Below are 26,451 nucleotides of genomic sequence, written 5' to 3'. Positions count from 1 at the left end.
AGTGACAACATGTGGTGCAAGCTGTTGTGGCCTCCTGGCAAGGCCTTGGGACTTTTGTCTTCACAAATTAAGCACTGATCTACACAACAGGTGTGCAGATCAGATGGAAACAGGAATGTTTTTAGCTTGTGCTTGACAGCAAAGTGGACTGGAAATAATCTGAGGATGGATGAAGTTTGTTCCCCTGAAATAACAATAAGAGTCGTTTGTTTATGACACTAGAATTAAGTTAGGAGATTGGAGTTGTGGCGTAAAGTAGACCTTTACTGTATTAGAAGGGTGGCTCCAGTCCATGGAGTACCCGTTGGATGACTCAAAGCACCTTAAAAATAATCTGCTTGTGGTCTGGGAGCCTGTGAGCTTAGTGGTACGTTTTCCTTATGACCTATCTCTTAAGCGAGAAAGGCTTCTTTGTTTTATATGGTTTTGAAGCGTTAACCCTATTCTACATTCACATGATGTGCATCATCTCACCATCAAATAGTTGGAAAAGCATCTTGTGTACAGGAATAAAGGCGTTGGGTACTAGCAGTAGGTGTCAGAATGACTCCAGAAGATGTCTCACTGAAGTTCAGTGTGCAACATCTTTAGATTTTATTTTCGGCTGTCAGCTTTGCAGATGTACATACTGGTGGGATAGAAAAACTGAGGAAAAAAAAAACTCTTGGTAATCACCCATGATGAGAAATCTTCAGACGAGGGGGCTAACACTTAAAAATACATTTCTTTCGCCACTGAAGACACGCATGTCATAGAACTCGTTGTAGGCTGGGAAACATTCCGAACTAGGTGGTTTCAGCTGTGCCTTTGGTAATTAGCAGCAAAGGAAGGACATATAGGATTAATCAGATTTATTTTTATTTTTTTAATTTCGGTACTTTTCTTTTGTGTTTTGGTCTTGGGGTTAGCGAATTTAATGTCTGCATGCAATGTTGGCAACTTAAACTGGGGCTTGACTTGAACACAATGTGCAATCTAGTTTTTCAGAGACTGTGATGACACTCTTAACAGGTTTGCATTCCTTTTTTAGCAAAGGCACTTGAAACAATTTAAGCAGACCTTTACTTTGTACGTCAGCCAACCTTAGATTCATGCGCACTCGAATGTTTGTTCTGGCTTGGAGAAAGGCATCGAGTGTCATGTGTTTCAAAGTGGATAATAATAGCTATTTTTTTATAAGACTGGTACCACTGCAAAAAAACGAAATTTACAACTGCCTAGCTCAACAGTGCACAATATATTAACCTCTGAAAAATTAAAGAATGATTGATACCGGGATCCCAAACTTTTACCTCTGAATTTCACTTTGATCACAATAACAAGCATCTCACTCACTAAATAAGTGTTTGGATAGTCCATAAAGTGTCAGAAATGATGTGTTTTTCATGGAACGTCACTGGGCCTAAACCCTTAAATATTCTGCAAGCCTTCACTAATGCTACAAAACCTTAACCTGTATAGGCACTCTCACCCATAGTGTGCTCCATCAGGACTCTGCACCAATTTCAGAAATATCAGCTAATGCACGCATGTCCCAGAATGTTGTTGATTACATGAAATTATGTTGCTAAAGAACAACATCAACCACGGTGACATAACGGATTAAGCTGCTAAAAACCACGAAGGTTCATGGAAAAAGGGCAGTAAAAAACACCGTGGATTGCATGAAACTTGGAAGTTGCTTGAAGTGGATTGGTCAGTTAATTCCATGATTTTGTAGCTGGAAATGAGAAGCAGCTTCTCCCCATTCTGTAACAACATGTACCTGGATATTAGACATACTGGCAAAAGCAGACCTAGGAGTTTAGATGAGTGCATAGTTCTTGAAGCACAGACAAATTATGGGCCCTTTTTCAAGTCAAGTGTTCAGTGTATTTGGATAAGCACTTAAAAAGGATGCATCTGTGACCTGGAAGCCTATGTAAGGCAGATAGATAATCAAAGATGTCGACTCTGGATCGAAGGCCTAAGACAGTGGGGAAGTTGCGTTGCAGGTGCACAGTCATATGTTTTGAAAGACCTAAGCATGATAAATTGCCAGAGTATAGACAAGAGGATATGATATATTCTGTTACTGATTTGCTTCTAAACAGGGAATAATAAGATTAAACAAACAGCTTTAATATTAGAAAATAGAAGGACACAATTTTAACTATCTGGTGGGGCTTAATGAATACCATTAGTTTCCAGACGGAGTCTTATCCACTGCAGAACATGGCTTTCCCACGGGGTTCAAAAGTTGCCTGATCAGAGTGAGTTGGTCCTGCTATAGCATTCGTAGATTTTTCTTTGCTGATTTTTTAATATTCCACTTCAATTTGTGAGTCATGGTTTAGGCAAAGCATAAGCTATGTGTCATCAACTAGCTGAATAACTGGAGCCAATAGTCTCCAACCTCATGGGCCAAAAGGGGCACTTTAAGATTAAATTGGTTAAGGCTGAGTGAAGAGCTATGAGAACCTCTATGAGGAACACGTCTAAGGAGAAACGGAAAAGAGGGGCTGCTACAGCTTGAACTCTTGTCATCCTGCTATGATTTCACCCAACCTCGATGCTGCAGGAACATAGAGAAGGGCCATTGATGTTTTATCAAGAATAAGGAGCAGATTGCCAAGTGCAGCAAGACCTGATACCGTTCTGTATGTACATCTAAATCTATCCTGAAAAGAGTCTAAATGAGACAAGTATATCAAAAAACAGAATTGGAAATTGATTTAATTGGTGAATCCAACCTGTGCTTTATTGAAGTCAACCTCATTTGTGTGTAGGTCCCAGTCTACAGCAGCTATTGACTATAGTTCGCACTTTGTGCTTCTTGATGCTACTTTTATTTAAAAAATCATATATCCGGTTCCCCTTTCTTACTTTTGGTGTCATTTTATTTACTAAATGTACTCTATTTTTCTAATTCCTTTTGGGATTTTTATTGTTTTTCATTTCACCTTTATTACTCTTTTGGTACAGCATAAATACTTAACACATTGCCCTAAGTTAATCCTGTTTGCACTATGCCATAGCTACCAAGGAGGTGCACTCAAGTTACTGAGTTACATGGTTCACCCTGATAAGGGTTGTGATTATTCCTCGAGGTGGGTTGTCACTCCCCCACACCTCGACCCATATAAAACTACAATATCCTTTCTTACACTGCTTTTAAAAGTGCAAAGGAATTCATCTAAATATGATGTTGAAGCTTAGGTATTTACCCTCTTTTATGATCAAATATTATAGCAAATTACCCTGATGAGGTGAATGATAACCACGCTACTGTACATCACTCTGACGTAGGTACTTGTAGCTCTTTTTTCTTGCTGAACAAAATAGAAAATTTGTTGTCTAGTAAAAAGTAAATAACATCCTGCCTTGACAATTTAAACTCTGACTCATGGAAGCTCTTAATGTGCATGGCCATGGGGAGAAAATTATGTTACATACAAGTCTAAATCAAATGAATGAATCTTAACATCTGATCAGCTGGCAGGATGGTAGTAAACAAAAATTTGAAACTACTTCCTGTACCTGAGGTCAGTTGCGTACCTATTGAAAGGTGCCTGGTTTCAAATTCATTTTTTATCTAACAAAGTTAAATGTCCAGTGGATAAGTATTTGAGAATCAGTTGGCATTCAAACTTGAAAGAATAATACATTGTTCTGGCTGTGTTTATGCTTTTAAATTTAGGCCACAGTGGGAGGATGTTGCTGATAAAGAACATTGACATAGAATCCAGCACAGTAGACCCTCAGCTTAGGATAGCGCTGCAGTGGGCTGTTGCTTCTGAGTGTGCAGTGTCTGAACTCCGTTTCCAAGACAGCATCAAAAGAGAATTTGTGACTGTAAGTACTGCATTATGTCATCAAATTTATGGTTGTACATTTTTTAGCAACTGCTTTTGCTGAACTACTAGAATATTTGACTAAAGTAGACAAAGTATAAATGATCCAAATGTGCAAAGCACTGACTGACGGGCAGAAGATCTGAGTTTGGGTATTAAAAAGATGAAGGGACATTATCTGATGACTGTAACTTTCCTAGTTGTTAAGCCTGCTTGCTTTCCTGTCGTCAAAGTTCTACCTTCTCTATATTGCATTGTCTGTGTTTCTTTTCTTGACCATGAATCATTCTTTCAAAACAAATACGTCAGGAGAACAGTAGTACTGTAATTTTTTAGACACTGAGCTATATTAGGCCAAAACTGGAACCCTTAGAATGTTGAGCTACTCCAGCTCTCTTTCACATAATTTGTATACCTTGCTTAAGACCACACATGCATTGTCTGCTACAAGAATTTCTTTTACATGTTTTTTTGTCAGCCTCTGTAGGCTTTCATTCCTCTTCTTGTGTTTGTCCTTCCTTTGGATCATGGATGCACTACATGTGTCCTTCCACTGCTCATTCTTAGTTACTTTTTTCTTTTTGTTTAAGCACTCTACTAAGGTGTATTTCAAGCAGTCTCCCACTTGTACTCCTCCCTTCCCTTAGTTGTCATTCTTGCTTCCTCCCTGCCAATGTTACCTTGCCATTTTTGTTTGCTCACCACCCAATCTCTCTTTGCTCCCCAAGCCCCTTCCATCTGTTATCAGTTTGGTTCGTCACTCCTTCCCACTCACCCTCTGTTCTGTGTGTGTTTCCCCACCCTGGCCGCCCTCTGTTATCAACTTAATGCCTCATCCCCTCATGCCCTACCTCCATTCTCAGGTTGCTGCCCCATCCCGCCTACCTTCCATTGTCAGCTTGCTCCTCCGACCCCCCCGCCCAACCTATATTGTCAGCTTTCTGCCACATCCCCACCCACCCACCCACCGTCCCTCTGTTTTCCCCCACCCACCCACCCACCGTCCCTCTGTTTTCCCCCACCCACCCACCGTCCCTCTGTTTTCCCCCACCCACCCACCCACCGTCCCTCTGTTTTCCCCCACCCACCCACCCACCGTCCCTCTGTTTTCCCCACCCACCCACCGTCCCTCTGTTTTCCCCACCCACCCACCCACCCACCGTCCCTCTGTTTTCCCCCCCCCCACCCACCCACCGTCCCTCTGTTTTCCCCCCACCCACCCACCCACCGTCCCTCTGTTTTCCCCCCACCCACCCACCCACCGTCCCTCTGTTTTCCCCCCACCCACCCACCGTCCCTCTGTTTTCCCCCCACCCACCCACCCACCGTCCCTCTGTTTTCCCCCCACCCACCCACCCACCGTCCCTCTGTTTTCCCCCCACCCACCCACCCACCGTCCCTCTGTTTTCCCCCCACCCACCCACCCACCGTCCCTCTGTTTTCCCCCCACCCACCCACCCACCGTCCCTCTGTTTTCCCCCCACCCACCCACCCACCGTCCCTCTGTTTTCCCCCCACCCACCCACCCACCGTCCCTCTGTTTTCCCCCCACCCACCCACCCACCCATTGTCCCTCTGTTTTCCCCCCACCCACCCACCCACCCATTGTCCCTCTGTTTTCCCCCCACCCACCCACCCACCGTCCCTCTGTTTTCCCCCCACCCACCCACCGTCCCTCTGTTTTCCCCCCACCCACCCACCCACCGTCCCTCTGTTTTCCCCCCACCCACCCACCCACCGTCCCTCTGTTTTCCCCCCACCCACCGTCCCTCTGTTTTCCCCCCACCCACCGTCCCTCTGTTTTCCCCCCACCCACCGTCCCTCTGTTTTCCCCCCACCCACCGTCCCTCTGTTTCCCCCCACCCACCCACCGTCCCTCTGTTTTCCCCCACCCACCCACCCACCGTCCCTCTGTTTTCCCCCACCCACCCACCCACCGTCCCTCTGTTTTCCCCCACCCACCCACCCACCGTCCCTCTGTTTTCCCCCACCCACCCACCCACCGTCCCTCTGTTTTCCCCCACCCACCCACCCACCGTCCCTCTGTTTTCCCCCCACCCACCCACCCACCGTCCCTCTGTTTTCCCCCCACCCACCCACCCACCGTCCCTCTGTTTTCCCCCCACCCACCCACCGTCCCTCTGTCTTCCCCCCACCCACCCACCCACCGTCCCTCTGTTTTCCCCCCACCCACCCACCCACCGTCCCTCTGTTTTCCCCCCACCCACCTACCCACCGTCCCTCTGTTTTCCCCCCACCCACCCATCCACCGTCCCTCTGTTTTCCCCCCACCCACCCACCGTCCCTCTGTTTTCCCCCCACCCACCCACCCACCGTCCCTCTGTTTTCTCAACCCCCACCCATCCACCCACCGTCCCTCTGTTTTCCCCCACCCACCCACCGTCCCTCTGTTTTCCCCCCACCCACCCACCCACCGTCCCTCTGTTTTCCACCCACCCACCCACCGTCCCTCTGTTTTCCACCCACCCACCCACCGTCCCTCTGTTTTCCACCCACCCACCCACCGTCCCTGTTTTCCACCCACCCACCCACCGTCCCTCTGTTTAACCCCCACCCACCGTCCCTCTGTTTTCCCCCCACCCACCCACCCACCGTCCCTCTGTTTTCCCCCCACCCACCCACCCACCGTCCCTCTGTTTTCCCCCCACCCACCCACCCACCGTCCCTCTGTTTTCCCCCCACCCACCCACCCACCGTCCCTCTGTTTTCCCCCCACCCACCCACCCACCGTCCCTCTGTTTTCCCCCCACCCACCCACCGTCCCTCTGTTTTCCCCCCACCCACCCACCGTCCCTCTGTTTTCCCCCACCCACCCACCCACCGTCCCTCTGTTTTCCCCCACCCACCCACCCACCGTCCCTCTGTTTTCCCCCACCCACCCACCCACCGTCCCTCTGTTTTCCCCCACCCACCCACCCACCGTCCCTCTGTTTTCCCCCACCCACCCACCCACTGTCCCTCTGTTTTCCCCCACCCACCCACCCACTGTCCCTCTGTTTTCCCCCACCCACCCACTGTCCCTCTGTTTTCCCCCACCCACCCACTGTCCCTCTGTTTCCCCCCAGACTGTCCCTCTGTTTCCCCCCAGACTGTCCCTCTGTTTCCCCCCAGACTGTCCCTCTGTTTCCCCCCAGACTGTCCCTCTGTTTTCCCCCAGACTGTCCCTCTGTTTTCCCCCAGACTGTCCCTCTGTTTTCCCCCAGACTGTCCCTCTGTTTTCCCCCAGACTGTCCCTCTGTTTTCCCCCAGACTGTCCCTCTGTTTTCCCCCAGACCGTCCCTCTCTTTCCCCTAGACCGTCCCTCTGTTTTCCCCCACCCACCCACTGTCCCTCTGTTTTCCCCCACCCACTGTCCCTCTGTTTTCCCCCACCCACCCACTGTCCCTCTGTTTTCCCCCAAACTGTCCCTCTGTTTTCCCCCACCCACCGTCCCTCTGTTTTCCCCCATTCCCTCTGTTTTCCCCCTCCCACCCACCCACCTCTGTTTTCCCCCACCCACCCACCCTCTGTTTTCGGCCACCCACCCACCCACCCACCCACCCTCTGTTTTCCCCCACCCACCCACCCACCCACCCTCTGTTTTCCCCCACCCACCCACCCACCCACCCTCTGTTTTCCCCCACCCACCCACCCACCCTCTGTTTTCACCCACCCACCCACCCACCCTCTGTTTTCACCCACCCACCCACCCACCCTCTGTTTTCACCCACCCTCTGTTTTCCCCCACCCACCCACCCACCCTCTGTTTTCCCCCACCCACCCACCCACCCACCCTCTGTTTTCCCCCACCCACCCACCCACCCACCCTCTGTTTTCCCCCACCCACCCACCCACCCTCTGTTTTCCCCCACCCACCCACCCACCCTCTGTTTTCCCCCACCCACCCACCCACCCACCCTCTGTTTTCCCCCACCCACCCACCCACCCACCCTCTGTTTTCCCCCACCCACCCATCCACCCACCCTCTGTTTTCCCCCACCCACCCACCCACCCACCCTCTGTTTTCCCCCACCCACCCACCCACCCTCTGTTTTCCCCCACCCACCCACCCACCCTCTGTTTTCCCCCACCCACCCACCCACCCACCCTCTGTTTTCCCCCCACCCACCCACCCACCCACCCTCTGTTTTCCCCCACCCACCCACCCTCTGTTTTCCCCCACCCACCCACCCACCCTCTGTTTTCCCCCACCCACCCACCCACCCTCTGTTTTCCCCCACCCACCCACCCACCCTCTGTTTCCCCCCCACCCACCCACCCACCCTCTGTTTCCCCCCCCCCACCCACCCACCCTCTGTTTTCCCCCCACCCACCCACCCACCCTCTGTTTTCCCCCCACCCACCCACCCACCCACCCTCTGTTTTCCCCCCACCCTCTGTTTTCCCCCCACCCACCCACCCTCTGTTTTCCCCCCACCCTCTGTTTTCCCCCACCCACCCACCCACCCTCTGTTTTCCCCCACCCACCCACCCACCCTCTGTTTTCCCCCACCCACCCACCCACCCTCTGTTTTCCCCCACCCACCCACCCACCCTCTGTTTTCCCCCACCCACCCACCCTCTGTTTTCACCCCACCCACCCTCTGTTTTCCCCCCCACCCACCCACCCTCTGTTTTCCCCCCCACCCACCCACCCGCCCTATGTTTCCCCCCCCCAATGTTTTCCCCCCCACCCACCCGCCCTCTGTTTTCCCCCCCACCCACCCACCCGCCCTCTGTTTTCCCACCCGCCCTCTGTTTTCCCACCCACCCACCCACCCGCCCTCTGTTTTCCCACCCACCCACCCACCCGCCCTCTGTTTTCCCCCCCCCCACCCACCCGCCCTCTGTTTTCCCCCCCATCTGTTTTCCCCCCCCCACCCACCCGCCCTCTGTTTTCCCCCCACCCACCCACCCGCCCTCTGTTTTCCCCCCACCCACCCGCCCTCTGTTTTCCCCCCACCCACCCACCCCACCTCTGTTTTCCCCCCACCCACCCACCCCACCTCTGTTTTCCCCCCACCCACCCACCCCACCTCTGTTTTCCCCCCACCCACCCTCTGTTTTCCCCCCACCCACCCACCCTCTGTTTTCCCCCCCACCCACCCACCCACTGTCCCTCTGTTTTCCCCCCACCCACCCACCCACCCTCTGTTTTCCCCCCACCCACCCACCCACCCTCTGTTTTCCCCCCACCCACCCACCCACCCTCTGTTTTCCCCCCCACCCACCCACCCACTGTCCCTGTTTTCCCCCCACCCACCCACTGTCCCTCTGTTTACCCCCCACCCACCCACTGTCCCTCTGTTTTCCCAAACTGTACCTCTGTTTTCCCCCCACCCACCCACCCACTGTCCCTCTGTTTCTCTGTTTTTCCCCCACCCACCCACCCACTGTCCCTCTGTTTCTCTGTTTTTTCCCCCACCCACCCACCCACTGTCCCTCTGTTTCTCTGTTTTTCCCCCACCCACCCACCCACTGTCCCTCTGTTTCTCTGTTTTTCCCCCACCCACCCACCCACTGTCCCTCTGTTTTCCCCCCACCCACCCACTGTCCCTCTGTTTTCCCAAACTGTCCCTCTGTTTTCCCCCCACCCACCCACCCACTGTCCCTCTGTTTCTCTGTTTTTCCCCCACCCACCCACTGTCCCCCACCCACCCACTGTCCCTCTGTTTTTCCCCCACCCACCCACCCACTGTCCCTCTGTTTTTCCCCCACCCACCCACCCACTGTCCCTCTGTTTTTCCCCCACCCACCCACCCACTGTCCCTCTGTTTTTCCCCCACCCACCCACCCACTGTCCCTCTGTTTTTCCCCCACCCACCCACCCACTGTCCCTCTGTTTTTCCCCCACCCACCCACCCACTGTCCCTGTTTTTCCCCCACCCACCCACTGTCCCTCTGTTTTTCCCCCACCCACCCACCCACTGTCCCTCTGTTTTTATCCCACCCACCCACCCACCCACTGTCTCTCTGTTTTTCCCCCACCCACCCACCGTCTCTCTGTTTTTCCCCCACCCACCCACCCACTGTCTCTGTTTTTCCCCCACCCACCCACCCACTGTCTCTGTTTTTCCCCCACCCACCCACCCACTGTCGCTCTGTTTTTCCCCCACCCACCCACCCACTGTCGCTCTGTTTTTCCCCCACCCACCCACCCACTGTCGCTCTGTTTTTCCCCCACCCACCCACCCACTGTCGCTCTGTTTTTCCCCCACCCACCCACCCACTGTCGCTCTGTTTTTCCCCCACCCACCCACTGTCGCTCTGTTTTTCCCCCACCCACCCACCCACTGTCGCTCTGTTTTTCCCCCACCCACCCACCCACTGTCGCTCTGTTTTTCCCCCACCCACCCACCCACTGTCGCTCTGTTTTTCCCCCACCCACCCACCCACTGTCGCTCTGTTTTTCCCCCACCCACCCACTGTCGCTCTGTTTTTCCCCCACCCACCCACCCACTGTCGCTCTGTTTTTCCCCCACCCACCCACCCACTGTCCCTCTGTTTTTCCCCCACCCACCCACCCACTGTCCCTCTGTTTTTCCCCCACCCACCCACCCACTGTCCCTCTGTTTTTCCCCCACCCACCCACCCACTGTCCCTCTGTTTTTCCCCCCACCCACTGTCCCTCTGTTTTTCCCCCACCCACCCACCCACTGTCCCTCTGTTTTTCCCCCACCCACCCACCCACTGTCCCTCTGTTTTTCCCCCACCCACCCACCCACTGTCCCTCTGTTTTTCCCCCACCCACCCACCCACTGTCCCTCTGTTTTTCCCCCACCCACCCACCCACTGTCCCTCTGTTTTTCCCCCACCCACCCACCCACTGTCCCTCTGTTTTTCCCCCACCCACCCACCCACTGTCCCTCTGTTTTTCCCCCACCCACCCACCCACTGTCCCTCTGTTTTTCCCCCACCCACCCACCCACTGTCCCTCTGTTTTTCCCCCACCCACCCACCCACTGTCCCTCTGTTTTTCCCCCACCCACCCACTGTCCCTCTGTTTTTCCCCCCACCCACCCACTGTCCCTCTGTTTTTCCCCCACCCACCCACCCACTGTCCCTCTGTTTTTCCCCCACCCACCCACCCACCCACTGTCCCTCTGTTTTTCCCCCACCCACCCACCCACTGTCCCTCTGTTTTTCCCCCACCCACCCACCCACTGTCCCTCTGTTTTTCCCCCCACCCACCCACTGTCCCTCTGTTTTTCCCCCACCCACCCACTGTCCCTCTGTTTTTCCACCCACCCACCCACTGTCCCTCTGTTTCCCCCCCACCCACCCACCCACTGTCCCTCTGTTTTCCCCCCACCCACTGTCCCTCTGTTTTCCCCCCCCACCCACCCACCCACTGTCCCTCTGTTTTCCCCCCCAACTGTCCCTCTGTTTTCCCCCCACCCACCCACCGTCCCTCTGTTTTCCCCCCCACCCACCCACCCACTGTCCCTCTGTTTTTACCCACTGTCCCTCTGTTTTCCCCCCCACCCACCCACTGTCCCTCTGTTTTCCCCCCCACCCACCCACCCACTGTCCCTGTTTTCCCCCACCCACTGTCCCTCTGTTTTCCCCTCTGTTTTCCCCCCTGTCACCCACCCACCCTCTGTTTTCCCCCCACCCACCCACCCACCCTCTGTTTTCCCCCCCACCCACCCACCCTCTGTCCCTCTGTTTTCCCCCCACCCACCCACCCACTGCCCCTCTGTTTTCCCCCCACCCACCCACCGCCCCTCTGTTTTCCCCCCACCCACCCACCCACTGCCCCTCTGTTTTCCCCCCACCCACCCACCCACTGCCCCTCTGTTTTCCCCCCACCCACCCACCCACTGCCCCTCTGTTTTCCCCCCACCCACCCACCCACTGCCCCTCTGTTTTCCCCCCACCCACCCACCCACTGCCCCTCTGTTTTCCCCCCACCCACCCACCCACTGCCCCTCTGTTTTCCCCCCACCCACCCACCCACTGCCCCTCTGTTTTCCCCCCACCCACCCACCCACTGCCCCTCTGTTTTCCCCCCACCCACCCACCCACTGCCCCTCTGTTTTCCCCCCACCCACCCACCCACTGCCCCTCTGTTTTCCCCCCACCCACCCACCCACTGCCCCTCTGTTTTCCCCCCACCCACCCACCCACTGCCCCTCTGTTTTCCCCCCCACCCACCCACTGTCCCTCTGTTTTCCCCCCACCCACCCACTGTCCCTCTGTTTTCCCCCCACCCACCCACCCACTGTCCCTCTGTTTTCCCCCCACCCACCCACCCACTGTCCCTCTGTTTTCCCCCCACCCACCCACCCACTGTCCCTCTGTTTTCCCCCCCACCCACCCACCCACTGTCCCTCTGTTTTCCATCCACCCACCCACCCACTGTCCCTCTGTTTTCCCCCCACCCACCCACCCACTGTCCCTCTGTTTTCCCCCCACCCACCCACCCACTGTCCCTCTGTTTTCCCCCCACCCACCCACCCACTGTCCCTCTGTTTTCCCCCCACCCACCCACCCACTGTCCCTCTGTTTTCCCCCCACCCACCCACCCACTGTCCCTCTGTTTTCCCCCCACCCACCCACCCACTGTCCCTCTGTTTTCCCCCCACCCACCCACCCACTGTCCCTCTGTTTTCCCCCCACCCACCCACCCACTGTCCCTCTGTTTTCCCCCCACCCACCCACCCACTGTCCCTCTGTTTTCCCCCCACCCACCCACCCACTGTCCCTCTGTTTTCCCCCCACCCACCCACCCACTGTCCCCCTGTTTCCGCCCACCCACCCACCCACTGTCCCCCTGTTTTCCCCCCACCCACCCACCCACTGTCCCCCTGTTTTCCCCCCACCCACCCACCCACTGTCCCCCTGTTTTCCCCCCACCCACCCACCCACTGTCCCCCTGTTTTCCCCCCACCCACCCACCCACTGTCCCCCTGTTTTCCCCCCACCCACCCACCCACTGTCCCCCTGTTTTCCCCCCACCCACCCACTGTCCCCCTGTTTTCCCCCCACCCACCCACTGTCCCCCTGTTTTCCCCCCACCCACCCACCCACTGTCCCCCTGTTTTCCCCCCACCCACCCACCCACTGTCCCCCTGTTTTCCCCCCACCCACCCACCCACTGTCCCCCTGTTTTCCCCCCACCCACCCACCCACTGTCCCCCTGTTTTCCCCCCACCCACCCACCCACTGTCCCCCTGTTTAACCCCCCACCCACCCACCCACTGTCCCCCTGTTTAACCCCCCACCCACCCACTGTCCCCCTGTTTAACCCCCACCCACCCACCCACTGTCCCCCTGTTTTCCCCCCAACCAACCACCCACTGTCCCCCTGTTTTCCCCCCACCCACCCACCCACTGTCCCCCTGTTTTCCCCCCACCCACCCACCCACTGTCCCCCTGTTTTCCCCCCACCCACCCACCCACTGTCCCCCTGTTTTCCCCCCACCCACCCACCCACTGTCCCCCTGTTTTCCCCCCACCCACCCACCCACTGTCCCCCTGTTTTCCCCCCACCCACCCACCCACTGTCCCCGTTTTCCCCCCACCCACCCACCCACTGTCCCCCTGTTTTCCCCCCACCCACCCACCCACTGTCCCCCTGTTTTCCCCCCACCCACCCACTGTCCCCCTGTTTTCCACCCACCCACCCACCCACTGTCCCCCTGTTTTCCACCCACCCACCCACCCACTGTCCCCCTGTTTTCCACCCACCCACTGTCCCCCTGTTTTCCGTCCACCCACCCACCCACTGTCCCTCTGTTTTCCCCCCACCCACCCACCCACTGTCCCTCTGTTTTCCCCCCACCCACCCACCCACTGTCCCTCTGTTTTCCCCCCACCCACCCACCCACTGTCCCTCTGTTTTCCCCCCACCCACTGTCCCTCTGTTTTCCCCCCACCCACCCACCCACTGTCCCTCTGTTTTCTCCCCACCCACCCACCCACTGTCCCTCTGTTTTCTCCCCACCCACCCACCCACTGTCCCTCTGTTTTCTCCCCACCCACCCTCCCACTGTCCCTCTGTTTTCTCCCCACCCACCCACTGTCCCTCTGTTTTCTCCCCACCCACCCACCCACTGTCCCTCTGTTTTCTCCCCACCCACCCTCCCACTGTCCCTCTGTTTTCTCCCCACCCACCCACCCACTGTCCCTCTGTTTTCTCCCCCCACCCACTGTCCCTCTGTTTTTCCCCCCACCCACCCACCCACTGTCCCTCTGTTTTCTCCCCACCCACCCACCGTCCCTCTGTTTTCTCCCCAATCTGTCCCACCAACCCACCCACTGTCCCTCTGTTTTCTCCCCACCCACCCACCCACTGTCCCTCTGTTTTCTCCCCACCCACCCACCCACTGTCCCTCTGTTTTCTCCCCACCCACCCACCCACTGTCCCTCTGTTTTCTCCCACCCACTGTCCCTCTGTTTTCTCCCCACCCACCCACTGTCCCTCTGTTTTTACCCACTGTCCCTCTGTTTTCCCCCACCCACCCACTGTCCCTCTGTTTCCCCCCAGACTGTCCCTCTGTTTCCCCCCAGACTGTCCCTCTGTTTTCCCCCAGACTGTCCCTCTGTTTTCCCCCAGACTGTCCCTCTGTTTTCCCCCAGACTGTCCCTCTGTTTTCCCCCAGACTGTCCCTCTGTTTTCCCCCCAGACTGTCCCTCTGTTTTCCCCCAGACTGTCCCTCTGTTTTCCCCCAGACTGTCCCTCTGTTTTCCCCCAGACCGTCCCTCTCTTTCCCCTAGACTGTCCCTCTGTTTTCCCCCAGACCGTCCCTCTCTTTCCCCTAGACCGTCCCTCTGTTTTCCCCCACCCACCCACTGTCCCTCTGTTCCCCCACCCACCCACCCACCGTCCCTCTGTATTTCCCCCACCCACCCACCCACCGTCCCTCTGTATTTCCCCCATATCCCTCTGTATTTCCCCCACCCACCCACCCACCCACCGTCCCTCTGTTTTACCCCACCCACCCACCGTCCCTGTTTTCTCCCACCCACCCACCGTCCCTCTGTTTTCACCCACCCACCCACCCACCGTCCCTCTGTTTTCACCCATCCCTCTGTTTTCAACCGTCCCTCTGTTTTCCCCCACCCACCGTCCCTCTGTTTTCCCCCACCCACCCACCCACCGTCCCTCTGTTTTCCCCCACCCACCCACCCACCGTCCCTCTGTTTTCCCCCACCCACCCACCCACCGTCCCTCTGTTTTCCCCCACCCACCCACCCACCGTCCCTCTGTTTTCCCCCACCCACCCACCCACCGTCCCTCTGTTTTCCCCCACCCACCCACCCACCGTCCCTCTGTTTTCCCCCACCCACCCACCCACCGTCCCTCTGTTTTCCCCCACCCACCCACCCACCGTCCCTCTGTTTTCCCCCACCCACCCACCCACCGTCCCTCTGTTTTCCCCCACCCACCCACCCACCGTCCCTCTGTTTTCACCCACCCACCCACTGTCCCTCTGTTTTCCCCCACCCAACCGTCCCTCTGTTTTCCCCCACCCACCCACCCACCGTCCCTCTGTTTTCCCCCACCCACCCACCCACCGTCCCTCTGTTTTCCCCCACCCACCCACCCACCGTCCCTCTGTTTTCCCCCACCCACCCACCCACCGTCCCTCTGTTTTCCCCCACCCACCCACCCACCGTCCCTCTGTTTTCCCCCACCCACCCACCGTCCCTCTGTTTTCCCCCACCCACTGTCCCTCTGTTTTCCCCCACCCACCGTCCCTCTGTTTTCCCCCACCCACTGTCCCTCTGTTTTCCCCCACCCAACCGTCCCTCTGTTTTCCCCCCACCCACCCACCCACCGTCCCTCTGTTTTCCCCCACCCACCCACCCACCGTCCCTCTGTTTTCCCCCACCCACCCACCCACCGTCCCTCTGTTTTCCCCCACCCACCCACCCACCGTCCCTCTGTTTTCCCCCACCCACCCACCCACCGTCCCTCTGTTTTCCCCCACCCACCCACCGTCCCTCTGTTTTCCCCCAACCGACCCTCTGTTTTCCCCCACCGACCCTCTGTTTTCCCCCACCGACCCTCCGTTTACCCCCCCCCACCCACCCACCCTCCGTTTACCCCACCCACCCTCCGTTTACCCCCCCCCACCCACCCACCCACCCTCCGTTTACCCACCCACCCTCCGTTTACCCCCCCCCCCCCCACCCACCCACCCTCCCTCCGTTTACCCCACCCTCCCTCCGTTTACCCCCCCCCACCCACCCACCCTCCCTCCGTTTACCCCCCCCCCCACCCACCCACCCTCCCTCCGTTTACCCCCCCCACCCACCCACCCTCCGTATCCCCCACCCACCCACCGTATGCCCCCCCACCCACCCACCCTCCTTTTCCCCACCCACCCTCCTTTCCCCCCCCACCCACCCACCCTCCTTTTCCCCACCCTCCGTTTCCCCACCCACCCACCCACCGTTTCCCCACCCACCCACCCACCCTCCGTTTCCCCACCCCACCCACCCACCCTCCTTTTCCCCACCCCCACCCACCCACCCTCCTTTTCCCCACCCCACCCACCCACCCTCCTTTTCCCCACCCCACCCACCCACCCTCCTTTTCCCCACCCACCCACCCACCCTCCTTTTCCCCACCCCACCCACCCACCCACCCTCCTTTTCCCCACCCCACCCACCCACCCACCCTCCTTTCCCCCCCCCCCCACCCACCACCCACCCTCCTTTCCCACCCTCCTTTCCCCCCCCACCCACCCACCCACCCTCCTTTCCCCCCCCCACCCACCCACCCACCCTCCCACCCTCCTTTCCCCCCCCCCACCCACCCTCCTTTTCCCCCCCACCCACCCACCCACCTTTTCCCCCCCACCCACCCACCCACCTTTTCCCACCCACCCACCCACCCTCCTTTTCCCCCCCACCCACCCACCCACCCTCCTTTTCCCCCCCCCCACCCACCCACCCTCCTTTTCCCCCCCCCCCACCCACCCACCCACCCTCCTTTTCCCCCCCCCCACCCACCCACCCTCCTTTTCCCCCCCCACCCACCCACCCTCCTTTTCCCCCCCCACCCACCCACCCTCCTTTTCCCCCCCCCACCCACCCACCCTCCTTTTCCCCCCCCCACCCACCCTCCTTTTCCCCCCACCCACCCACCCTCCTTTTCCCCCCCCCCACCCACCCACCCTCCTTTTCCCCCCCCCACCCACCCACCCTCCTTTTCCCCCCCCCCCACCCACCCACCCTCCTTTTCCCCCCCCCACCCACCCACCCTCCTTTTCCCCCCCCCATCCACCCACCCTCCTTTTCCCCCCCCATCCACCCACCCTCCTTTTCCCCCCCCACCCTCCCACCCACCCTCCTTTTCCCCCCCCACCCTCCCACCCACCCTCCTTTTCCCCCCCCCCACCCACCCTCGGTTTACCCCCCCCCCACCCTCCCACCCACCCTCGGTTTACCCCCCCCCCACCCACCCACCCTCCGTTTACCCCCCCCACCACCCACCCACCCTCCGTTTAGCCCACCCACCCACCCTCCGTTTACCCACACCCAACCACCCACCCACCCTCCGTTTACCCACCCTCGGTTTACCCCCCCCCCCCTCGGTTTACCCACCCACCCTCTGTTTACCCCACCCTTTGTTTACCCCATCCACCCACCCACCCTTCGTTTACCCCACCAACCCACCCACCCTCCGTTTACCACACCCACCCACCCTCCGTTTACCACCCCCCCCACCCACCCTCCGTTTACCCCACCCCCCCACCCACCCTCCCACCCTCCGTTTACCCCCCCACCCACCCACCCTTCGTTTACCCCCCCCCTCACCCACCCACCCTCCGTTTACCCCCCCCTCACCCACCCACCCTCCGTTTACCCCCCCCCTCACCCACCCACCCTCCGTTTACCCCCCCACCCACCCGCCCTCCGTTTACCCCCCCGCCACCCACCCACCCACCCTCCGTTTACCCCCCCACCCACCCTCCGTTTAACCCACCCTCCGTTTACCCCGCACCCTCAGTTTACCCCCCCCACCCACCCTCCGTTTACCCCCCACACCCACCCTCCGTTTACCCCCCAAAATACCCACCCGCCCTCCGTTTACCCCCCCCGTCCACCCACCCACCCTCCGTTTACCCCCCCCACCCACCCACCCTCCGTTTACCCCCCCCCACCCACCCTCCGTTTAACCCCCGACCCACCCACCGTCCGTTTACCCCCCACCCACCCACCCACCGTTTACCCCCCCCCCCACCCACCCACCGTTTACCCCCCCCCCCCCCACCCACCCACCCTCTGTTTACCCTCCCCACCCACCCACCCTCCGTTTACCCTCCCCACCCACCCACCCACCCTCCGTTTAACCCCCCACCCACCCACCCTCCGTTTAACCCCCCACCCACCCTCCGTTTAACCCCCCACCCACCCACCGTCCGTTTACCCCCCACCCACCCACCCACCGTTTACCCCCCCACCACCCACCCTCCGTTTACCCTCCCCACCCACCCACCCACCCTCCGTTTACCCTCCCCACCCACCCACCCACCCTCCGTTTACCCTGTGGCGAGAGAGGTTCAAGGAGAAAAAAACAACCCTTCACACTCCGGGATCAAAACTCCATAGATTCGCAAGAGAAACACATAGAGTGTTGATATACCGGCACCTAATTTATCTATCCATTCACACCAAACAATGGGATAGCCTTCCGGTACTTCAAACACCATGTCAGGAGCAGACTGTTTGGTAGGTCTCTGTTAGGAACAGAACATCCAGGTGCAAGTTGTCCAGAAACAAAGATATCCAACTTATGCCGGGTAGAGAGCGGCAGTTAAGACTATAAAGGCAGAAGCTCTTGGTACATTTGCTGACTAGGTTGTCCTCCATACTAGGAAATATGATAGCAGTGTCCTCCTTACAATGAAGGATAGACTTCAATAGGAGCGGGCAGTGGTGACAGGAATATGGCCTCACTCGCAACATTGATAGAAAGTAGACATAGGGAGGCTCTTGCGAGAGAGATGGGTCAGAGATGAACCCTGCGCAACCTCAAGTGAAGCAGTACTCAGTACTAATGGGATGTGGCCTGGCAAGATAGCCACCTATGTGTTTCTCACATGGTTTGTCCAAGCCCACTGCCAATACTATGTCATCAAGCCCTTTGAAGAACACATTCTCATAAAAGGGAACAGAGTAGGAATATTCTTTCTTAAACCAGGTCATGTTAGAGTGAAAGTTTTCAAGTACCAATGTACAAAAAAGGCAGGACCAAACCCTTTCTGCCCAAATACAGAAAACCAGGGTATATCGTAAGAATTTAGAACAGTAGTTCTGTAGATCTCATTCCACAGCAGCTCTGTCCCATATGTATGAGCCTGTTTACACCAAACTTGTTTTATCAAATACAATAGAGATCTTTCAAAATGCAAAATAGTCTTATTGTCATCTCCTTGGTTCAGATATCAGTTGGCAACAGTGTAGACAATATGGTGCTTATAAGTGAAAGTGAAGTCAACTGTATAATATTTTACAAATATGTACACTGGGGTGTCCCTTATTTCCACTTAGTTTCAAGTTCAGTCTGAATATGGTCCTTGATTATGATGATTTTCTTAAGACAATCCCTGAGCTAATGTCGACATTTAGACTCAAGCCCCAAGTTTTGTATTTTCAGGACAAAAATATAATCTGACACATAACCAAGAGGGGTAAAGATAGAGAAAGGCCTTTCATCTAATGGAACATCAAAATTATTCCAGCCTTAGGGCCTGATTTAGACCTTGCCAGATGAAATACTACATCACAGACATGAAGGATATCCCACCGCTGTATTGCAATCTCCATAGGATATAATGGGATCGTAATATGGCAGACATGGTGTCACGTTTGTGTCAGAGTATACCCCTTCGCCAAGATCTAAATCTGGTCTCAAGTCACCAACAGATGAGGTACAGCAAGTACCATAATACAAGAGAAGAAAAGGGGGGCTTATCAGGCAGTGGCATTTAGATTGGATCCACTGACAGAGCACCTCAATAAATACTGTGTTGAGGGCACTGGTTTCTACCTGAAGTCAAAGACAACAGTATCTCCTCTGTCGAAAAAGAGACACCTAAATTATGCTCAAGAGAGATTTGATTTGACTTCCAAAGCGATTGATCATGGTAAACAAAAATACATTCTTCTAGAAATTCAGCTTTCTCAAAATAAGTATAATTAAAAATCCACTAAGATTTTTGGAGTTGAGAAATTCAACAATTTTTCAAGCTTGAAAAGTAAGACTTTGAAGGACAAAAAATGCTGTTAGAGAAACTATGAAACTAGAACGTATAAACAGAACCTAATAAGAATAATGCATTTGAGGCAATTCATCAACATAACCTTGCTGTGTAGGTGTCATCAGCTAATCATGAAGGAGAAAATGTGATACTTGAGTATTCTCATGACCCTCTGGTAGAGGATAGTTTACAGTATAAGTGGATCATGAGAATAAAATGTGGTACGTTATTACCATTCAGTGCTATTGGGATACCTCAACAGACCATTACCTTCTGATGACTTGTTCACATTTCACACGCTTTTGCAAAGGGTGGTGAAAACGCGGGGTTAGATTGGAAGAAGACCTTTTAAAGGTCAGTTTTGTGAAAGATACACAGCTCTTTTTAAATAAAAATCTATTTTTTACCTGTTCTGACACGTGTAGCAGCAAATCCACTCCCACTGTTTCTGGCACCTAAATATGACCTTGCTCGGGGGTCTGCATTCACCCAGGTTCTGCTGACAAGGCACAAGCCTACTGCAGCTCTCTCTGGATCACCTTCGGACTCTGGAGTTTTTGGGCTAATCATATGCCCCTCTAGTGGCAGCTGCTGGCCTGCACCAAATGTCTTCGAGCACCTGTTCATCTCCTTACTGTACCTGGTGTAAGCCCCTCCGCCATCGGCCTTCGCATTGGCATTGGTCAGCTTCAACTACCTGGTCAGCTCTGTCCCAGCCCCACCACTCTCAATTTGGCCACCCAAATGTTTGCCAGTGTTTTTTGTAGTCCATGATAATGATGGTGTAAGGATATACCTGGCTTCATAGATGTCTGTTGTCTCGTCAAATGGACTAGATCATGGCTTTGGGACTGTTCCTGCTAATGTGGCTTCTTGAACCTCACAATTGTGGTCTCAGAGTCTTGGACCAAACTCTGGTTTCTATTTTGTTACCTTGGCTTCATCCATTATGGCTTTTGGGGTGGGGTGTGGGGCCATTGATAACTGCCAGAGGCATTTCATGTCTTCTCTTCTTTAGAGTCACAGGGTTATTTGTCTCAGGCCTTTCATGATACCAGGGATTGGAAGTCAGATCCTGTGGTTGATCTTGAATAGAACCCAGATCTTCCTTTTGATGGCATCTCTTCTTTGCTTGGAGCTTTGCAGAAACCTACCAAAGTCTTGAATTTTCCCCTAACTGTTGCAGGTTGAGACAAGTTTGTTGGCTGAAGTTCTCCAGACTAGCCCTTCTTCTTTATAGTCTTTGCTACTCTTTAAAGAGATACTGATGAGTGCGTTAAGTGTATTTGTAGTCAGTCATCTTGTGCTCCAGCAATCTCCATCTTTGCTCCTGGTAAGCCAGATTTTCAGTGTTCGTAACCTGTAGCCTTCCTTTGTTGTTTGGCATTTCTCCTTAAATCTTAATGTGTTCACTCCACCTTTTTCTTCATCTACCCTGATAATTGTGGTATGGATGCTGTTTGATGTGATGGTAAAGAAAATGGTCTCATCAGGTGCTGTAGCTTTATGCTCTTGTAATGTCACTTAGCTATGAGCCTGCCAAACCCATCCTCTTTGGAGATGGCTCAGAGGGTGATTCAGCTTAGTTATGGCTCACATTATAAAATGGAGTAAGAGTTCCAGTGGCGGAGCCAGCGAGGAAACTGCCATTGGAAAGATGACCCGATCCTAAATCGAGCAAGTGGAATAAAGGTTTGGCAGATAGGGTACTCTGTTGCGTTTGTGACTGAGTACCCTCTCCGCCATTCCATATCCAGTCCGAGATCATTGTTGGTGACTAACATTTTGAATATTAGCTGTTGAATGTAACTGATGTTTGCTGTTGGCTGATCTCTGGATAGTGCCCATGTTATTAAAGAGTTGTGAAGCTGCCACCTGTACTTCTCTGACACCCAGGCAGAAGTGTAGCTGGTTCCTTCTGAAGCCCATGAATCTTCGTTCAGTCTGTATTTTATACGGAATTGGGATTTCTATCAACAAATGTATTAACACGTTAGATGATAATGCTACAAACAAATCTTCTAGCTACTATCCCTTAAGGACCTAGTTATACATATAATAATTTGCCTTTCCTTGTTGCAGCATTTTTTCAGTTGCATGATTGGGCATTCATTACCTCATACTTCCAGTAACGGCCTTTAAAGCACATTTTTATTATCATCCACTTTAGCAGTTCCATGTATTTTGCTACCATAGCTGAGCGCTTTTCATCTCTTTATTCCCAGCTTTCAAAAAGACTGCGCGAAAAAGATTGGAAAGTTGGCGACCTCTTGCACGCTGTGCTGAAGTACTGTGAAATAATGGAGAAGACTTCAGAATCAGAAAGAGGGCCACACAAACCTTTATTCGGTTGGATTCTGGAGAACGTGTGATCATCAATACAACTCCCAGCAACGATGGGATAGAGAAATGTAAATGCAGGAGCACTTGTGCATCATGAAATAGGTCTGCCAAAGGAAGCTGTATTGTACGTTAGCGGCAATTCAAGGAAAATTGGAGAGCAGAAAATATTGTGTAGCTTTGGGTTGTCGCGCTGTGAGTGTAAATACGGTTTAGCAAATACTAAGCTTTTTTCCTGTTCGATATCTGAACGTTGTGACCATCTGTGCTTTGCCGTGTTTACTAGTATTTTGGGTTCAGACAGAAAGAGGGTCTGCGTCAAGGATCTTACCAGATGAAGGTAAGTGGTTTTGCTGTTCAGCCGCAGGTGTGCAGCATTGAATCACAATTTCAAATCCTCATGCGCACGCATTGTATGATCCTGGACTTGAGTCTAAGGTAACAAACTTTAAAATTGAAGCACTTAAAAGTTGGAGTGAAATTCTAGGCGGCTAGAGCTGGAGGAATGCAGAGATACGATGTATATATCTTTGCCGTTGCCATTGTTGACCTGCTCTTCTTCCATTGTGCCGATACGGGCCAGCCTGCATCTGTTGAAATGAAATGCTGCTTTTGTAGTGGCAAGTGAGAAACTCCGGCAGTATTATTAATGGCTGTCTTCAGCGGGTGGTACTGTAAAACTGAATGCAGCTATTTCGTTCAAAGCTGCTAAAGAAGGTGAAGTATAGTTTGCATATTACAAACGTTACCTGTGCTAATAAAGATGAAATATTAATTTAATAAACAAATTATTTAATATGCTTTTGGTCTGCAGTAGTATAAAAAAAAAAATCAGCGATGAGAGCCATTCCTCACACTTGGACAGCCACCATGGTGAATTTCTGTGACTTCATTGCCATGAAACCAAACTACAATGAAGCTTGCAGTTTGGAGACTTTATTGAATCATGTCGCATTCCTCAAGGAAAGCAAATCAGAATCTTTCAGTACCGTTTTTTTATTTCTTGTATTTAATTAATTACTGGATAAGAGAGCAGGTTTGCAGTATGGTTAGTTGATCTGTACCATCTTGAGTGCGTTTCTTTCCACACCCTTGTTTTCCATTGTAGCATCAACCTATTAAGAGGTAAAGACCCATCTCCTCAAACTAAAGCTGTCCCATTCTCTTGTTCTCCATAAGTCTTCCCCTTGCGATCTTGTGTAAAGTTATGGGTTCCTTGGAGGTGGGAAATACCTAGAGTAGTAGAAAGTCTAGCCATCTTGTAGCCTCATGCCCTATGACCAGCTCTCAACGCATCTTTTGTTTTCATCTGGTAGAAATGATGAAAGCCACGTCGAGCTGTCTCATAGCTGTGCCTCCTGGAAAGTCTTCTGTTATTTACTGCGACTAATGCATTCATAACCTTTTTGGTATCTTCAGAAATGTAAAACAAGGCCTCACACAGGACAGTTTTTGATTTTTAGGCTGACTTATCCTAAGTCACTTTATTTTATATTCGCATCAGTTATGCAGAATGTTTTGGAATACCTATTATATGGTCTCTTTTCAAGTTAGTATGTTTATTTTTAAGTTTTCACTTAAGAATATTTGTCCCAGCATAAATGATTTTATGTTTGCCTTTGACTATTTTAAAGAAAGTGGAAACAGAAGTGAATTAGAATAAAAGTCAGAAATCATCGTTTTTAGCATTGTCTGTACTGCTCAGCTATGATGTTTCAATTGCACAATACTGTAACGTGAATACTGTAGATTAATTTTAAATTTATGGTGTATTTGTTAAGGTTTTTATTTTATTTTTTAGTGTATGTTGAATGTTTTAAATCTTGAGCCATTCTGTCCTGAGAGAAATAATTCCCTAACTGTATGCCTTCATGTAACAGTTGCGTATGGTCACATACTGTTTGCTTATTGGTTTTGTTCTAGGCAATAAAAATGACCAGCCCTACACGGACATATATTTCAAAAATTATGTATCGGTGTTTGTTTCACTCACACTTTGAAAGTTCACAAGGTTTCGACCTGCTCTGGCAAGAGAATCTCCACTAAATCGCCACTAGGCGCTTAACACAGCCATTCAGTTGGAAACACACGACTCTGAAAATGTTTTGTTGACCTTCACAAGATCCGTTTGTGGAATCTATTTTGATGGCAGTAATCTTAACTATAAATAATAAATTAATGTTTGTTGGAAATGTGTATAATCTGTTTGCCTCACAGGCTTGTTTAGGTAACATTTCCTATGTGCGAGTATGAATGGCGTACTGAGAAAATTGTACCAGACAGACATGTACATTTCTTAGTGGCAATTCACTTATGCAGAAACACGTGAGCTAAGCGTGTGGCTGCATATAATACGTTTGTGGGACTTGCACACATTGTGCATAAATTCCATAGAAGTGGGCTTTTGTAGGGAAGTGTCAAAGGAGTGCTAAGAGAAATGCAAATGTAGCAAATACTCTTGACGATGCAACTTAATGGGTAGTTGCGAACATTTACCATTACATTTCCATGTATCACTACATTTTGGACACTGCTGTATATCTACTCTTACACCTGAATTATCAGGTGCACTTGTTGCGGTATATTTGTGGATATGCTTCCTAAGTCCTTGTGTTTTTAAAGAAAGCAATGTGTAGCAACTGAACAAATATGGGACCATCAGGAACAGGGACTCTTGCAAGAGGTACCTCTGCCCAGGGAGGCCGTGCCTGCAGAACAGGCGCAAGACTTGAGCACAGGGCAAAACCACCGGCAACCAGACTACACAAATATTCTGGAGGCCCCTGGCATATACCAGTCTGTTCATGTGCAGGAACATCACAAGAAACTAAGCATAAATAATATAAAGTGTCTGAGGAATTCTGAATAGTCTGCCTTAATTTTCACCCCGCTATATGCATCATAGGGGCTTTGGGACATTCTTAATAGGTCAAACATATTTCGTTTTATGGACAATATATCATTGCATTCTAATCTTACCTCTGGGGAACTGTTTATTGTAAACTTCAATACATATTCTTAGATCAGCCAGAGAGAGTCTGACAACATGGACTGAACGGAGCATTGTAGAAAGGATCCTTGAAAACGGGGGCTTGTTAATAAGCTGGGGCATAATTAGCAAACCAGAAATAGAAAAATACCCACGCATCTTGTCAGTGAGAAAACAGCCTTACTCAGATAAGAAACTATCCAGCATCCTGATAAGAACTCCTGCGATCAATCCTCTGACGATGGACAAAAGAATTACTATACAGGTGACAAGGGGTACAGGAGTCATACAACACGCAGATTTGAGACGTGACTTCAGTGACCAAAGTTGGCGGAAATGGGATTGGCTCCCTGCAGCCCTGACCACAATAGTAAAGACGCTTCCTTAGCCATAAAGGATTACATCCCAAAATTACAAACTTTTGATCAAACTAGTAAGCTGGAATGTGGCTGGCCTGAATTCCCTTATTGCAAGTTCACTGTTAAGAAGTTTGTGAACAACGCTGATATTTTGTGCTTCCAAGAAACCTGGTTGGTGGAGCATTTACCCATTCCTGGCTTCTTAACTCAGACTCCTGCACAAAAGAAGAATTTGTTTGGAAGACACATGGGAGGCCTAGCAACATATGTAAAATTAGATCTAGTTGTCAAGGTGTAGGTCTGATATAAATCAACGAGGGATGTCATGTGGTAAGCATACATGGCCTGGCCTTTAACAACAAACCAACACTGGTGTCAATTATACATTTGTATATAAATCCCAGCCAGGTGAAAAAACATGCATATGTTAAATCAATTTTATCTTTGTTGAAAGAATTTCTGTATGAACACCCAAATTATGAAAATGTGACAGGCGATTTTAATCATCGTGACCTGGGTCAGAAGTCTGGGCTCCCAGGGGATTCTGTTAGAATGGCTTTAAAGTATTTATTTTTTTAAAGATTTTGGATTGAGAACGACCAACCATAATGAAATTGTAGTCTTGCACTTTTACCAACATTTAGAAATATTTATACTCCAGATAAATTTTTTGTAACTGCAGCATTATGGGCTAGATGCCCAATTAATCA

At 52.9% G+C, this 26,451-nt stretch overlaps 1 protein-coding gene across 4 annotated transcripts in view; it reads left to right on the top strand.

Moving 5' to 3' along the window:
- The window catches only part of AKAP11 (A-kinase anchoring protein 11), a 235,493-nt gene extending 210,908 nt beyond the window's left edge, over positions 1-24,585 (top strand). For all 4 annotated transcript variants that reach the window (XM_069205425.1, XM_069205423.1, XM_069205426.1 and 1 more), the window contains 2 exons: positions 3,680-3,834; positions 22,279-24,585. In XM_069205425.1, the coding sequence (XP_069061526.1) occupies positions 3,680-3,834; positions 22,279-22,425 (302 nt within the window). In that variant the 3' untranslated portion in view covers positions 22,426-24,585. The remainder of the gene's footprint in view (positions 1-3,679; positions 3,835-22,278) is intronic.
- Positions 24,586-26,451: the final 1,866 nt, after the last annotated feature.

Source organism: Pleurodeles waltl, chromosome 8, assembly GCF_031143425.1.
Source record: "Pleurodeles waltl isolate 20211129_DDA chromosome 8, aPleWal1.hap1.20221129, whole genome shotgun sequence".
In the NCBI taxonomy this organism is placed as follows: Eukaryota; Metazoa; Chordata; class Amphibia; order Caudata; family Salamandridae; genus Pleurodeles; species Pleurodeles waltl.
Note: the sequence above shows the minus strand (reverse complement) of the source record. Positions and strands in the feature narration are given on the sequence as shown.